The sequence below is a fragment of the Mus pahari genome, chromosome 6 (genome assembly GCF_900095145.1).
Source record: "Mus pahari chromosome 6, PAHARI_EIJ_v1.1, whole genome shotgun sequence".
Classification (NCBI taxonomy): Eukaryota; Metazoa; Chordata; class Mammalia; order Rodentia; family Muridae; genus Mus; species Mus pahari.
Window position 1 is genome coordinate 16,611,381 of NC_034595.1, and position 14,946 is coordinate 16,626,326.

At 54.6% G+C, this 14,946-nt stretch overlaps 1 protein-coding gene across 7 annotated transcripts in view; it reads left to right on the forward strand.

Annotated features, from left to right (window-relative positions):
* Nucleotides 1-14,189, forward strand: part of Rgs3 (regulator of G protein signaling 3) — a 120,865-nt gene extending 106,676 nt beyond the window's left edge. For 5 of the 7 annotated variants that reach the window (XM_029539783.1, XM_021200053.1, XM_021200057.1 and 2 more), the window contains 6 exons: nt 337-1,470; nt 8,133-8,194; nt 11,028-11,129; nt 11,399-11,460; nt 12,079-12,245; nt 13,239-14,189. In XM_029539783.1, coding sequence (XP_029395643.1) covers nt 337-1,470; nt 8,133-8,194; nt 11,028-11,129; nt 11,399-11,460; nt 12,079-12,245; nt 13,239-13,424 — 1,713 coding nt within the window. In that variant the 3' untranslated portion in view covers nt 13,425-14,189. Of the gene's footprint in view, nt 1-336; nt 1,471-8,132; nt 8,195-10,676; nt 10,925-11,027; nt 11,130-11,398; nt 11,461-12,078; nt 12,246-13,238 lie in introns of those variants that run through there. The other 2 variants (XM_021200061.2, XM_021200062.2) reach the window with 2 other exon arrangements.
* Nucleotides 14,190-14,946: the final 757 nt, after the last annotated feature.

Sequence of the window (14,946 nt, forward strand, 5' to 3'; positions counted from 1 at the left end):
TCTGGTGTCATTCAGTTGATGGCTTTCAAATACATGCTCCACATTTAGAGTGAATTCTTGTTTAACTGATCCACTTGGATTCTTGTCTTAGTCGCTGGTTCTGGTGAAGTGACCCTCTGACGAGATTCAGGACTGTTCCACATGCTGGCAGTTCCAGCGCGGTGTTTGGTTCAGGTTCATGAAGGCAGAGAACTCCTGGTGTCCTTTACACACACAGGGAAATGAGGACTTCCCAGGCCGAGCGAGCTAGGGAGTCTGGGCTTCTGTGGTCCCCACAAACCAGCAGATCTCTCCAGCGCTGTTTCTCTGAGCCTTTTCTTCCTCTTTGTGCTGCAGATGTTTGAGACAGAGGCAGATGAGAAGGAGATGCCCCTGGTCGAGGGGAAGGGGCCAGGTGCTGAGGACTCCGCACCCAGCAAGGATCCCTCTCCCAGTCAGGAGCCTCCTGCAGGACCAGACCTCCCTCCCAGCAAAGACCCCTCTCCCAGCCAGGAGCTTCCTCCAGGACAAGACCTCCCTCCCAGCAAAGACCCCTCTCCCATCCAGGAGCTTCCTCCAGGACAAGACCTCCCTCCCAGCAAAGACCCCTCTCCCAGCCAGGAGCTTCCTCCAGGACAAGACCTCCCACCCAGGAAGGACTCCTCAGGCCAAGAAGCTGCTCCTGGCCCAGAATCTCCACCCAGTGAAGACATAGCAACCTGCCCTAAGCCCTCTCAAAGCCCAGAAACCTCAGCAAGCAAGGACTCCCCACCAGGCCAGGGATCGGGATCCTCTCCGACCACAGAACTCCCATCTTGCCAGGGCCTTGCTGCTGGTCAAGAATCTACTAGCCAGGACCCTCTGCTCAGTCAAGAGCCCCCTGTTATCCCAGAATCCTCTGCCTCCGTCCAGAAACGTCTACCGTCTCAGGAGTCACCCCCCAGCCTAGGCTCCCCGCCAGAAAAGGCTCTTGCTGAGCAGAACATCAGCCCTGGGGAGCCACCAGCCGCCACTGGTGCTGTACCGCCAGCCTCCAGACCTAACTTTGTGATCCCCGAGGTCCGCCTGGATAGTGCCTACAGCCAGCAGGATGGGGCCCACGGAGGCAGCTCTGGTGAGGATGAGGATGCAGAAGAGGGAGAGGAGGGGGAAGAAGGGGAGGAAGATGAGGAGGATGACACCAGCGATGACAACTACGGGGATCATAGCGAGGCCAAGCGCAGCAGCCTGATTGAGACTGGCCAAGGCGCCGAGGGCGGCTTCTCCTTGCGTGTGCAGAACTCGCTGCGGCGCCGGACGCACAGCGAGGGCAGCCTGCTGCAGGAGTCCCGGGGGCCCTGCTTTGCCTCTGACACCACCCTACACTGCTCTGATGGTGAGGGCGCCACATCCACCTGGGCTATCCCTTCACCCCGCACCCTCAAAAAAGAACTGGGTCGTAATGGAGGCTCCATGCACCACCTTTCCCTGTTCTTCACGGGACACAGGAAGGTAAGAAGAGAAACGGGGTCGGGGTCGGGGGACGGTTGGAGGGCAGGTCCGTGAGATTCAGAGGGCAGTTATAGTGGCTGCAGGAAGGAACCACACTTCCCTGTTCCACCCTTGCTCCTTGAGAGACTTCCCAATGAACCTTCTGCCCATTTGATAGAAGACAAAACTGAGGCCTCAAGGTGCCATGAAGGAGAACCCACACGACCAGATGTTGTGTTCTCCTGGCTCCATTAACCTATGCCGAAGGCAGAGAAGGTGTGGTTTAGCTCAGAGCATTGAGCGTTTGGGTTTAAAAGGTCCGAGATAGTGACTGGAAAAGCAGAGCCTTGCAGGACTGAAGAGGTGGCTTGGTGGACAGGGCACTTGCCAGGCAAGTGTGAAGACCAGAGCTTGCTTCCCCAGAGCCCACATAAAGCCAGATAAGGTCAGACACCTCCATAATCTGAGTACTCTTAAGGCAAGATGTGGGGGCAGGGATGTGAGAGGCCCCAGAAACTCAGAGGTACCAGAAGCACCAAACAATGAAAGAGACCTTATGTCAACAAGGGAGAAGACAGGGCCTGGCACCCAGCCCAGGCTTGCCATCTGATCTCTACACCCCGCTTCCCCACCCCAGCATATTACAATTTACATCTGGTCCAGACCTGGCCAGACTAGAAATCTACTAGCTAACAACAAAACCAGCATATGTAAGTCCTGTCTAAGCAGTTCCCATCAACACATGAATCTGCCCCGTAGCTTTAGAGAGCATTTTGTGCCCATTTCACAGATGAGAAATCTGAGCCCCAGAGAAGTTCTAGAACTTGACCCAAATCGATCACACAGTTTACAAGCGTCTGGACCAGAATTAGAGTCTGACTCCAAGACCAGACCCCATAAGGGCTCTGCTGTTTGCCTTGCACAAATGTTTATAAACATGCAAATCAAGGTTTATGGGTTTTCTGCCTTGTGCCAGGCCCTGTGTTCAGTACCACAGCAGAGGCGACAGGAGCAGTGGGGCTGATCTCAGCTAGGGAGGAGCAAGAAAGGGTTTTATGTGTGGGCTGGGGACTTAGCCTAGCAGAACAAACCACACCGTGGCCTTTAAGCCAATTTGGGCTTAAGTTCTATCCCTTACCTATTGTGTGGCCATGAGTGAGTCACCAGCTCCTCGGGGACTTGCTTTCCTTCCCTGAGTGGGTGGGGATGAACTGGAAGAGCCTGGGGCCCGAGGACATGATTGACAGCACACTTTGGAAGAAGCCCTCAGGGAGCCCTGCTTCTGCTCTTACACTGAAGTGCATCCTCAAGGCTAGAGGGGTTGTTATGACAACTGTGTGAGGTGAGGAGGTGCTCAGAGACACAAAGTTTAGGAGAGACCCTGGGACTTCCAGGAAACCTAGAAAAAGATGCCCATGGCGAGACCTGGAAGGTCAAATACATTTAGGATAAATGGAGAGTAAGCTTAGAGCAAAATATAGAACATAGACCCAGAACATATTTACTGCCGCTCCCTAGCCAAATCCATGGCAGACATCACTAATAGATCCCAGCTTACTTAGCTGCCATGTTGGGACATGGTCTCCAAGCCTTTGCAGCTTCGTAACCACCGGCAATACTACAGACCTGGTATTCTGGAAGACACTCTCTGCAGGAAGTTGGTCAGGCCAGATAGACTGTGAACTGCTTTGGGTCTGGACACAAGGACTACACCCCCCCCCCCGCCCCGCCCCAGGGCCTGCCGGTGGCTCTGCTTACTTATCTGTAAACTCCCAGGGTATGGTCCCACCCTGTGACTTCTCATCCCCAGCCCAGCTCTCTAGAACCAGAATTTCTAGGGCTCGAACCCAGACCCTGCAGTTTAAAAAATGCTCTGAAGATTATGACACCGGCAGCCTGAACTTGACTGCCACCATTACCACTTAGGCCAGTCCTTGAGGCAGCTGCTACAGCCACAACAGTTAGACCTAGCTCCCCTTCTCTCGAGGACCACTCACTTCAGGTCTCCACAGCCTGCCTCCACTAAACCCCACCCTTCTGGTTCTGTTTCTTCCACCATCCTTGCTCCAACACTAATATTTATATGCAGGGACATTAACACACATTCACGCATGCATTCCAACTCGTCCCTCCGTCCGTGACCCCAGTTCCTAAGGACAGATGCCCCACCCGGGAGCCTAGCAGGTCTGTACCAGGTCCCTCCCGCCTCAGCTTTGTGTTGTCCCCGGTCTGGTCCCCACTGTCACTTCCTCCTTAACACTTCATTTCTCAGGCTTGAGTAACTGAGCTACCAGGGCCCCCAGAGGCTGTTCCTAGTATGTGTGGGCCACTCTAGAGCATGTGGCTTCCACTCTCCAGGCTCTGAATAGGTCATCATCCTTTCCCCTTCCAGCCTCCGGCTTCGGTCAGAAACCCATCCAAGGCAAGATCAGACTCACCAAGCCCCTCATCTAATATCATCCCTCACTCGCAGAGGGCCTTGGGTAAGCCCTTCCCTTCTCCAAGCCTCTGTCCTCTGTGGTGTGGTTATGGGAACTACTCTAGTTTCAGAGCATGCTGGAAGGCTCAAGTAGGTTGATACAGGAGCTTAAGACAAGACCTGCCACTCAGTTCCCACTGGGTTCTCCATGGGCGCTTATCATGTTGCTGAGATGGCAGAAGTGGAGGCAGGCACTGTTCTGACCTTCCTAACCCCACAGCATTGCCAGTTCATTTTCCGTGGTAGGATGTCAGAACCCATTGTTTAACTGACCTTGAACTCATGACCATTCTCCTGCCTCAGCTTTTCAAGTGCAACAGGCTGAAGCTACCACCTTGGACACCCGCCCTTCCCCCCCCCAACCCCCCACGCCCCTCAATCCCATGCTGAAAGGAGCCTGACAGAGGGAGAGGCCTGTGTGTTCTCCTCATGACTCTCCTACCCTCTCGGTTTGGGCCTGGCTCCTGAGGTGAAGGAGAGAGGGTGAAGTCATCAGCTGTAGAGACAGGTAGACCCATTCCAGGCCCAGCTCTGCCTCCTCCCCGACCTCCGTCAAGTCACTTCTTGGAGCGCCAGCTTCCCCTTTGTCAGATAGGACTGGGAAGTCATTCCATATAGAGAGCTCTAGATCAGAGAGCTTAAAAAGCTCGGAGTATAGCACAGTGATCTTGTAATGATGTGAGAGCCAGGAAGGCCAAGCAGAGCTGCTGTGCTGCTGTGTGGCCAAGCTGTGTGGCTCTCTGAGCACAGGCTACCTGCGACAGGGTGGCAGTCACCTTGTGCTCTCTGCCCCGTGCTGACATCCTGCCCTTGTGTCCTGAGCAGAGTCCACTGTGAGTCTTAGAACCACGCACACCGTATAGACTTCCTGCTTGGACTTGGTGCCTTCACAGGTGCTCACGGAGGTCCAGGGAGTTGGGGAACCACGAGGCTCTCTGGGTGTGGAGCCAATGCAGCTCATGGCGCCCCCTGCTGCCAGATCCCTGGAGACCCCGCTCAGTGGATGCTCTCTAGAGGAGCCTCACTGTGTGTGAGCCTAAGACTTACACACTTCAACCTTGTCTGGCATTCTTTGACATTGAGGAAACACAAGTGATGGCCCTCTCCTGGCTGCACTTCCTTTCTGCCCCATTGCAGGGTTGTCATGGTTGTCCCGGCCAAGGTCACAAAACAAAAGGTCAGATAAAAGGACTCTAAGATACCCCTGGTCTCCAGGCTAGTAACACTTTCTAGGCTTCTATTTTCAAAAAGAATCCTAAAGGTATTTCCTACATTCAAATTCCCTATGCCTAAATAAATTTAGTGCACAGACCACTGTTGCCACATGGTCACGCAGGACCTAGTTGGACAGCTACACATGGCCAGATGACCCAGGAGTCAGACCAGGACCAAGAAGGGAAGCAAGCTGGGGTCCTGCTCGTAGGGGAGACCTCAAATCCCATTGGCCTTTGAGGCCAGACACCAAATTCTCTGCATCTTACCAGTTCAAGGAGCCCAGGCAAGTTACACTGCTCCGGGCCTCAGTTTCCCCAGCTGCAAGCCGGGGAAAAAATAGTAGCAAATGTGAGGGCTACCTGGGATCATCCATGTCTACAGACTTTAGCGCAGGGCCTAGTACATGGTCCTTGCAGTGGCTGATGGATGTTGACAACCACCCCTTATGCGTCTGTTGGCTCACAGCAGCCCTGTGAGGTAGGGTCCAGTTTGAGCCCTCATTTTACCAATGAAGGAAGCAGATGTGGCAAGCAGATGGAACACAGCTAAGGTCAATTAGCTAATATGGGACTGAGCTAGGATTCAAATCCAGGCTGTTTAGAAGCCACACTCTTAATCACGACTGTAATTATAGTGGTAATGACAATAAGAATTATAGTTATTATTCCGGGAGACTGCGAGCTCTCAGTCCCAGAGGTGGCAGGGTGAGGCCAGGCAGGCCCCAGGGATCCCTGCCAGAGTTCACGGAGGGCCAGTGACTCCGGGCTCACTTCAGCCTGCAGCAGGGCAGGGTCATGGAGGAGGGGTAGGGATGGGTAGAAGAAGCTGCCCCTTTGCCAGCTGGTCCCTGGACAGCCTTGTTGCAGCTGAAGGAGGAGGATCTTGGGGGTCATGCTGGCACCTCCAAAGACCCAAGGCTGCAGCCAGTGTGGATCCTGAAGAGGCAGTAGGGTCCAGGAAGGTCCTGTCTTCTGGCTCAGTTTTTGGTCTTTCTTCCTGGTTGCAGGCCCCTGTCCCCTTTTTTGCTGAGGTTTCTTAGGTGCCTGAAAGCTGAGAGCCAGGGTCAGAGCTTCCCGCTAGGACTGGTCCCTCCTGAAGATGACCCCACCCCACCCCACCCCCAGTAGTGGAAGGAAGAGCCCATTTCCCAGCTGGGTAGAGATTGGGGGGTGGGGTGGTGGTTGGTGGGAGTGGTCCCCAGGCCCATTGTGTGGGGCTGATAAAGTGCGGAAGCCGAGGTTAGAATGAGAGGAAACCCAGCTCTGTGGGTCCTTTCCCACGGGTGGGGGCTCCGAGCACTGCTGAGGTAGGCTAGCTCAGCTACAGCCTGTGTCTCTGTGGGTCACAGGCACGGCAGGGTCGGCCAAGTGTTGAGGGCACCTTGGGTGCTGAGATGTCCATGACTGGGGACCCACACTTCATCCTGGTCAATCTTCTGCCCGTTTGGGCTGGTAACCCACCCTAGGCATCTGCTGTTACCGAAACAAACAAACAAAAAATAACGTCTTCTGAGTTGGTAGACACAGCACATGCATATGCTGGGACTGGCTCCACACATGGTTTGTACTCCTGGGTGTACACGCACATGCACATGCATGCGCGCGCGCGCGCGCACACACACACACACACACNGCGCGCGCGCGCGCACACACACACACACACACACACACACACACACACACACACACACACACACACACACACACACACACGTTTCCACGCTCTGGTGTGGCAGCTGATATTCAGGAAGGAGGCAGTCTTTGCAGAGTCTTTTCTTGGAAACATTCACCTTGTGCCATTTTGGCACTTGAGTGCTGCGACCTCTGGTGGACAGTCTCTTGATTTACATAGGCAGATTCTGTCACTTAAATGGTTAGGGCTCTTTGGGCAAGTGGCAAATGAGCCTCTATTTACTACTTATGGACTTTCTAGGATTAATGAGACAGAAGCTAGATGAAGGGTGTGAGTCTTCGAGGAGATGGAGGCTACAAGAGGGAGGGCCTCTCACACAGGAGGTACAGTCTGCCAAAGTCAGAGAGCTGGGGGTATAGACTCCGCAGGCTGGGGTGGGTCACAGGAATGAAACTGGAGGCTCTGGATCCAGCAGTGAGGACTCCTAGATGCAGTGTCCCAGGCTGCACCTTCTTGGATGCATTTATCTGACAAATGTGTGCTCCTACCCCACTGACCATATGAAGGTAACCAGTCAGTCTGAGGCTTCCGATGGGAAACTCAGAGCCCAGCAAGGGAGGGCTCAGACAAGCCATTTTGGGTGTGGTGGGGACCATAAAAGAGATAACGAGGGCATGAGAGGCTTCCTGAGGACAGAGGCATCAGAGCTGCTTGGCTACAGTATCTTAAGCTATGTCCTAAGAAGGAGAGTCACCAAGGACATCAGCAAACACTCTGCTGGGCTGGGGCAGAGGAGGGGGCTTCCAGAACAGGTGCTGGCCTGGCAATCAACTGACGACATGGCAACTGGTCGTACCAGGCCCTATGATAGATTCTCTGCTGCCGTGTGGTGTTTTGGATGCTATCCCAAGATGCACTAGGGAGCCCTCAGGCCCTATGATAGATTCTCTGCTGCCGTGTGGTGTTTTGGATGCTATCCCAAGATGCACTAGGGAGCCCTGGAATGCTTTAAGGCAAGGGGGTGCTCTCCGTCTCCTTAGACCCTGAGTCCTGAGTTAGCCATCAGGATCTTGGTTGTGGAAACTGAGGTGTGGAGAATCATACAGAGGCAGTGACCAGCCGCATCACAGAGCAGAAGTCTGTCTGGACCCCTGTTCACCTGCCAGCCAGGGCGTCTGATGTGATCCTCTGTTCCCAGTGACAACTGTCCCTCTGATTCTCCCCACACACCAGGAAGAAGCCGACTGCTTGATCTGGGAGCTCTGCCAGAGATGGCGCACTGGGGATCACTGGGCTGCTTGCTGGAGCCTCATGCCCTGGGTACCCAGACAACATTGTATCTCTGTTCTCTCTGCAGATGAGTGGGACTGACCTCGCAGAATGTGATGAAGCTTCCCGGAAGAGAAAGAGCAAAAACATGTAGGTTGGGACGATCCTGATTGTCTCCTGACATCCTTCTCTTCTACCCCCAGACTTGGGAGAAGTAAGGGTTGCACTCCAGCCCCACCCACAGCCCCAGACAGATACTAAGGAGCAGTGAGATATTGAAGACTCAGGATAAATCATCAGGATCTTGAAAGTTTTATTTTCTCAGAGCTAGGCAGGAACTAAGTATCCCTGGCCCAGCCTAGCCTCTGAGCCAAGCAGTGATTTACAAAAGTCCTTGGCATACAAAGAGCTGAACTGACAATTCTCTGGACTTCCTGAAAGCTAACAATCTCAGGCATGGCCAGAAGGGGGCGCTGCTGGCCTAGCTACACTATGCCATGCTCTCTGCAAGTTTTTCTGGCCAGCCCAGCCCAGGCTCCCTACCCTTGTGAAGGTTTATTTCTGGTGCCAGTTAATGAGGTCTCTGGGTTGTGAGGGATAGGCGATGCTCTCATTAGGTTTCCTCAAACTTTCAGTCTTGAGGCTCCGGAGGAGTAGATTTACAGGGAGAAGTCTGTGGGGGCACGCCTCATAGTAGGAACACATTCCCCCAGAGGGAGGGAACCTTTGCCTCCAGGGTCAGTAACAGATAAGAAAGGATTGGAGCTGGGGGAAGTGGAGAGGTGTCTTCCCTGGGCGTGACGCCTTTAGTGACCCTCTTCCCTAGCTCAGACCTGGGCTGGAGCCCACTGGTCTAGGAGCCCATTTTCTCCAGCTTTCCTGCCCTCTGCTGTTTTATCCACAACAGTGGGCTTCTCTCAGACTGCAGCCTGAGGCAGTGACATGCACAAGCAGCCACCCTCTGAGCGGACACTCCCCATTTAGCCGCAGTTTGGGCGGATGGGGACAGGAAGGAGGAGGTATCCATACAATGTCAGAGCTGCTGCCGGTGGCACTAGGAGAGCAGTAGGTGGTGGTGAAGGCTGGGTGTCTGAGTTCTGGAACTGCTTCAGACCCGCACTCTGTGGCTGTCTTTAAAAGTGGGCATCATCTTTTGAACGTCTGGAGTTCACATTCTTCAAAGCTTAGACAGTTCTCTTAGCATCTGATTGGGGCGCAGTGGCCCGTGTTCATTGTGCTGGACTCTATAAGCGTTGCATAGGTGATCTTACTTACCCCGTGTTCACTGTGCTGGACTCTATAAGCGTTGCATAGGTGATCTTACTTACCCCGTGTTCACTGTGCTGGACTCTATAAGCGTTGCATAGGTGATCTTACTAACCCTTGCATAGCCTTTCTATGTGCCACATCCTCATTTTACAAAAGGAAACAGACTTAGGAAGAAGGGAGTTAACTTGTCCAGCCTCCATAGCAAAGGAATGGGAGCCAGGATGGGAGGCTAGTCTGCTTTGGGGCTCCTATCCTGACCCAGAGAGCCACTGGTTTCCGGACTCCTTGGCTTAGAAACTACTGCAGCCGTGATGGGGTGGGGGCGTCTCTGGGCAGCTGTTCCTGAACCCCAGGACAGGTGTGACAGCAGCTTCTTAGGTCCCAACGCCTTTGTGCCTGGCACTGTATGCCCGCCCCACCCCAGAGACCTGAACACCCCAGCAGGTAACAGGAGTATGGCCCTTCTTAGACAAGCAGGAAGCTTGACCTCCGGATTGGTTAAGGGGGCTGAATCCGCAGACTGGGGGAGCTTGGGTTTGACTCAGTCTCCAGAGCTGAGCTGCCAGCCGCTACCAGGTATAGCACCACACGTGATCTCAGAGGCCAGGTATAGCACCACACGTGATCTCAGAGGCGCGCTTAGGCTTGGGTAGCTTCAGAAAGAGAAACGCCACAAACTATCTAGAAAGTTCTTTAAGTTTCCTTGACTTTGCCAGAATTGCAGAGACCAAAAATGAAAAAAAAAAAAAAAGATTATTCAATCACAAAACTAAATATGTAGAAATTAAGTAAACCATCCAATGACCCCCCCCCCCCAAACACACACACAAGTTTATAGCGTTTACACTTTAGGTTCTTCAAACTTAGAACTACTAAAACTTTTGGGGCCTCTTGTATAATAATAACGGGCTGCCCAGTCTGATAGCAGTGAGCTTACAGGAGCTGGCAGGAGATCACAGACTAGGGGTGTGAAACAGAACAAGGGGTCTTTAACCCTTTTGTCACCAATAGCTTCCCGAAGGCTAAAATCTGCCTCTGGGAGGAGCAGCCTGGCTAAAAATGGTTTTTGGCTAAAAATAGCTAGTCCTGCCACCCTGGTGGGCAGAGCCTCCTTCCCTCCCTCCTTCCTGCCCAGCAATTTGCTGACTTGCCCCCCCCCCCGTTGCCATGGTAACAAGGGAGGTGGGTCACAAATAACTGGGCCTGGCTTTCTGCCGGGGGCTGGCCCCAGGGGCTGTCCTTTGCAAACACATGCCCCTTTCACGCTGCCTCTCAGGGTTGGCCAGCGGGGCTGGTTTTCTCTGCTGCCCCCCTCTGGTCCCTCCCATTTCCTGGCTCCGCCTGTCTGAGTCCCAGCCGGGGCTTGAGCCTGAAGTCCAGTCATCCGGCCAGGATTCCAGAGACAGAGAGCTCGCGCGCACGGCGCTGCTCCAGCTCTCTGCGGTGCACATTTACCCTCGAAAGCCTAGGAAACCGGCGGGAGGCAGGAGCCAGAGGCCGCTCAGTTCACACCATCCTGAGTCTCAAGGTGGGGGGGGACTCTTCAGAGATGCTGCGAGGCATGTACCTCACTCGCAATGGGAACCTACAGAGGCGGCACACCATGAAGGAGTAGGTGCCCCTCGCACCAGCCCATGGGCTCCTCCTGCACCCCAAGTCTGCAGGGGTTGTGCGGACCAAGCTGATCAACCCCGTTCTCTGCTTCTGCCCCCAGAGCCAAGGACATGAAGAATAAGCTGGCCATCTTCAGGCGGCGGAACGAATCTCCCGGGGCCCAGCCAGCCAGCAAGACAGACAAGACAACCAAGTCCTTCAAGTAGGTACCCTGTGCATGCTGGGACTTTGGCGAACGCTGACTTTTGAAGGGTAGGACCGGGCAGTGGGGTTGGGGAAGGGGCTTTGTCTCCTGGATCCCGCTAGAAGGGACAGAAGGTGTCGTTGGGGGGGAACCTGGTGTCCAGCAAGCAACCCTTCCCAGAAGCTGCTGTTCTGGGGAGAAGGCCAGGCAGCAGTGGTGGGGGCTGAAGGGAGAGTTAGCCGCCCTGCCCACCGACCATCCTTATGCGTTCCTACCCTCACCTTCAGGCCTACCTCGGAGGAAGCCCTCAAGTGGAGCGAGTCCCTGGAAAAGTTGCTGCTTCATAAATGTGAGTAGGGTCAGCCACTCTGGTCTGCCTTCTCACCCCACCCCCACCCCTCTTCCCGGAGCTGAGCCTTAGAGAGTAGCCACCAGAAAGAAGTGCCTTGACTGTCTCCACGTCCCAGAGAGTTGTGGGACGAGGGCACACAGGAGCGCACACGAAAGCCCTTAGTTTAGCCTCTGGGTTGGCTCCTGCCAACCCCTCCCTGCCTGTGGGCGCTGGCCCTGCCTACCAAAGGCCGTTGGGACCTGTGTGCTCAGACCATATTCTCAGAACAAGGGCAAACATTTCTGTGTACTGAGGGCTCACCCTGGGCCAAGTGTGCCTGCCTCCTTTGGGGTCCTTGGATCCTCCCAGGGCTCCAGGAGATGGGATTGATAATCTTTATTTTACAGAGGAGGACACTGGGGTGTAGATAGGGGGAAAACCAGGCTAAGGCCCCAAGAAGACATTCACAGGGCTAGGGCTGTATCCAGGGTCTCCACTGCTCTCTGGGCGGGAGGGATTCGTGCTAAGTTCCCAGCACGTTCCCCTCAAAGGCTCTTGGAGGGGGGGTGCATTGTGGGGTGCTAAGGGTAGGCAAGACAGACCGCCTCACACTCTGGCCTGGTCTTCCCCTCACAGATGGCTTAGAAGTGTTCCAGGCCTTCCTTCGCACCGAGTTCAGTGAGGAGAACCTGGAGTTCTGGCTCGCTTGCGAAGACTTCAAGAAGGTCAAATCACAGTCCAAGATGGCAGCCAAAGCCAAGAAGATCTTTGCTGAGTTCATCGCGATCCAGGCTTGCAAGGAGGTGAGACCCCCCTGGCCTAGGAACCCTTCAGCTGCTAGGAGGCGGCCAACAGCTGAGGAAGGGAAGGGGCCGACGGAGTTACTCTTGGAGTATCTAGTCTGCCAGGTGGCCCAGGGAACAGAATATTGGTCCATGACAAAAAAAAAAATGGCCTCGTTAGGGCATTACTGTGTGCCTGGCACATGCTGAGTTCTTTATGTATGAGCTCCTGTGCTTAATTTTAAATGACATTCTCAAACAACTTCAAGTCGTATCCTTATTTTAGAAAGAGGGTCTGGGCTGGGGCAGTAGCTCACTTGGGGTCAACGGCTTGCTTTGCAAGCATAAAGGCCCGAGTGGGATCCCCAGAACCCGTGTAACAAACAGGCCAAGTGTTTTGAGGTGCATGCTTATAATCCCCACCGGGGAAACAGACGGGAGGGTTCCCTCGGGCTCACTGCCAGCCATTTTAGCTTCCTTGGCGAGGCCCAGGTCAGTGAGGGATCCTGTCTTCAAAAGGTAAGGCGTATGTCATCGAAGGAAATGACAGCCAAGGCTGTCTTCTGGCCTCCACATGATGCAAGTGCGTGCACACACACACAGCCACACACACACACACACACACACACACACACACACACAGTGAAGAGGGTCTTAGAGAGCCTGGTCAGCAAAGCTTATTCTCATTGAGTGCCCACTGTGTGGGCAGGCAGGCGCAGTACTTGAAGCTCTCAGCAAAAGCTCCTTCAAGCCCGGACAGACATAGACAAGCAGAGGGGCAGTGTCCCCGGGGGATTGCCTCGAGGCTGCCAGCTTGTGAACCTCAGAAGCCTGACCCTAGGAGTCGCACTCTCAGGCCACATAAATCCTGGTACTCAGCAGCACTTGACTAATGCAGGTCTTGTGGGCCCTTGGAACGTCGTCTGGGACAGACGAGGCTGGAGTGCTCCCCTCCCCCGGGGTACTTGGCCTCCAGCCAGCCAGCCCTGACCGTGTCCCTCTGTGACTCCACAGGTAAACCTGGACTCGTACACACGAGAACACACCAAGGAGAATCTGCAGAGCATTACCCGAGGCTGCTTTGACCTGGCACAGAAACGTATCTTTGGGCTCATGGAGAAGGACTCTTACCCTCGCTTCCTCCGCTCTGACCTCTACCTGGACCTCATTAACCAGAAGAAGATGAGTCCCCCGCTCTAGGGACCGCCCGTACCCGGCTCAGCGTTCACACCAAGCGGGGCGGGCTTCCCCGCCCACCCGCCTCCCTTCCCTGTGACGGAGGGGGCAAGTAAGCCCCCAGAGGCTGTGTCTCCGGACAGACAGATGGACATTTGAAATGGAGGCCTGGACTGAGAGAGACCCAGGCCACTACAGGAAGTAGGAGGACCAGCCGCATCAGGTCCTTAACGCCCTGGTACGAGGGGACCAAGGGCCCTGGCAGGTCAGGGCCCTGGAGGAGTCAGATCAGGAGCTGTGGCTCCCTGCTTTGGCGATATGGAGACTTCCCGCTGACCAAGTTCCTTTGAGAACTGGCTGAGGTGGGGACAGGAGACCCAGATCTGGGCTCTGGGTCCATCAGGGGTTTGGGGAGACTGTTGGGCCTCACAGCTCAGACCTTCCCCCACTGAGTTTTATTTATTTAAACAGTAGTTGGATGCTTGGCACATGAACTGTAATAGGAAAGCCCTCACCCTGTCAGTTTTCTTAACTTACAAGTGCAATATCTTACCCAAGGCCTAGTGAAGGCCACCTGTAGGGGTGGCCACCATCCTATAGTTTCAGGGCATTTTCCGGTCCCAGGAACCAGTGGTGGCAGCTGGGCCTTCTAGACTGACAAGGTCTTGGGGGGGATGCTGCAGAAATCTGGCACCCGCTCTGGGTGCCCAAGAGATCTGGGAAAGCGTAACGCCCTCCGGCCACACAGAAACAAGTGCTGAGGCAAATAAAAGGCCTGTGGTATTCTCATCGGTCTCTCTGTGTTCCTGGTCTCTAGCCTTCATGGGTGTCTGGGCCGGGAGGCCGGGGCGGTGCAAGGTCTCCCCAACGGATGCGTGTTTCCTGCCACCACCTGCCGGCCACTCGGGGGGCCATAGACATTGCTGCCCTGGGGAGGGCTGCTTCCTCTGCTGGCCCACGTGCTTCTGGGGGGCTTGGCATCTTCCCTTGTTTCCCAAAAGAGGACAGTGAAGCAGGTCAGGTGACTTGGGTAAGGTCCTGAGGCAGCAGCGCGTAGCAGAGACAAGATTCTAACTGAAGCCCGATTGGCTGTAAAGGTTGTACTCTTCTTGTCCCTGTGGTGGCAGCTCAGTGGGGTGACAGCTCAGTGGGGTGGCTAGCTGCCTATGTGACCTTCTGTCAGCTCCTCCGGTCTGCCCTGCCACCTCCCGCACTTTGAACGGCACATTCAGGTGTACTGAGACGGATGCAAGAGAGATGAGTGGGGCCAGCGTCTCGGGTAGGATGGTAATAGGCTTACAAGGCTTCCCTGACAGAACCAAGACCTGAAGAAGCGACAGGAAAGAGGGCTCCAGAGTTCCTCTGAGAACGTGGGCCATCTCTCTCGTTTGTGTCTTGGTTTCTTCTCCTGTGTAGCAAGCCATACATCTGTATAAAAAAACCTGGTACAAAGGAATACTCGAGAGTAGGACCCGGACCTCTTGCCTAGAGTGGACAGAGGAGGCTCCAGAGCCAAGCTGATACCCGGGCAGGCCCTGATGCCCAC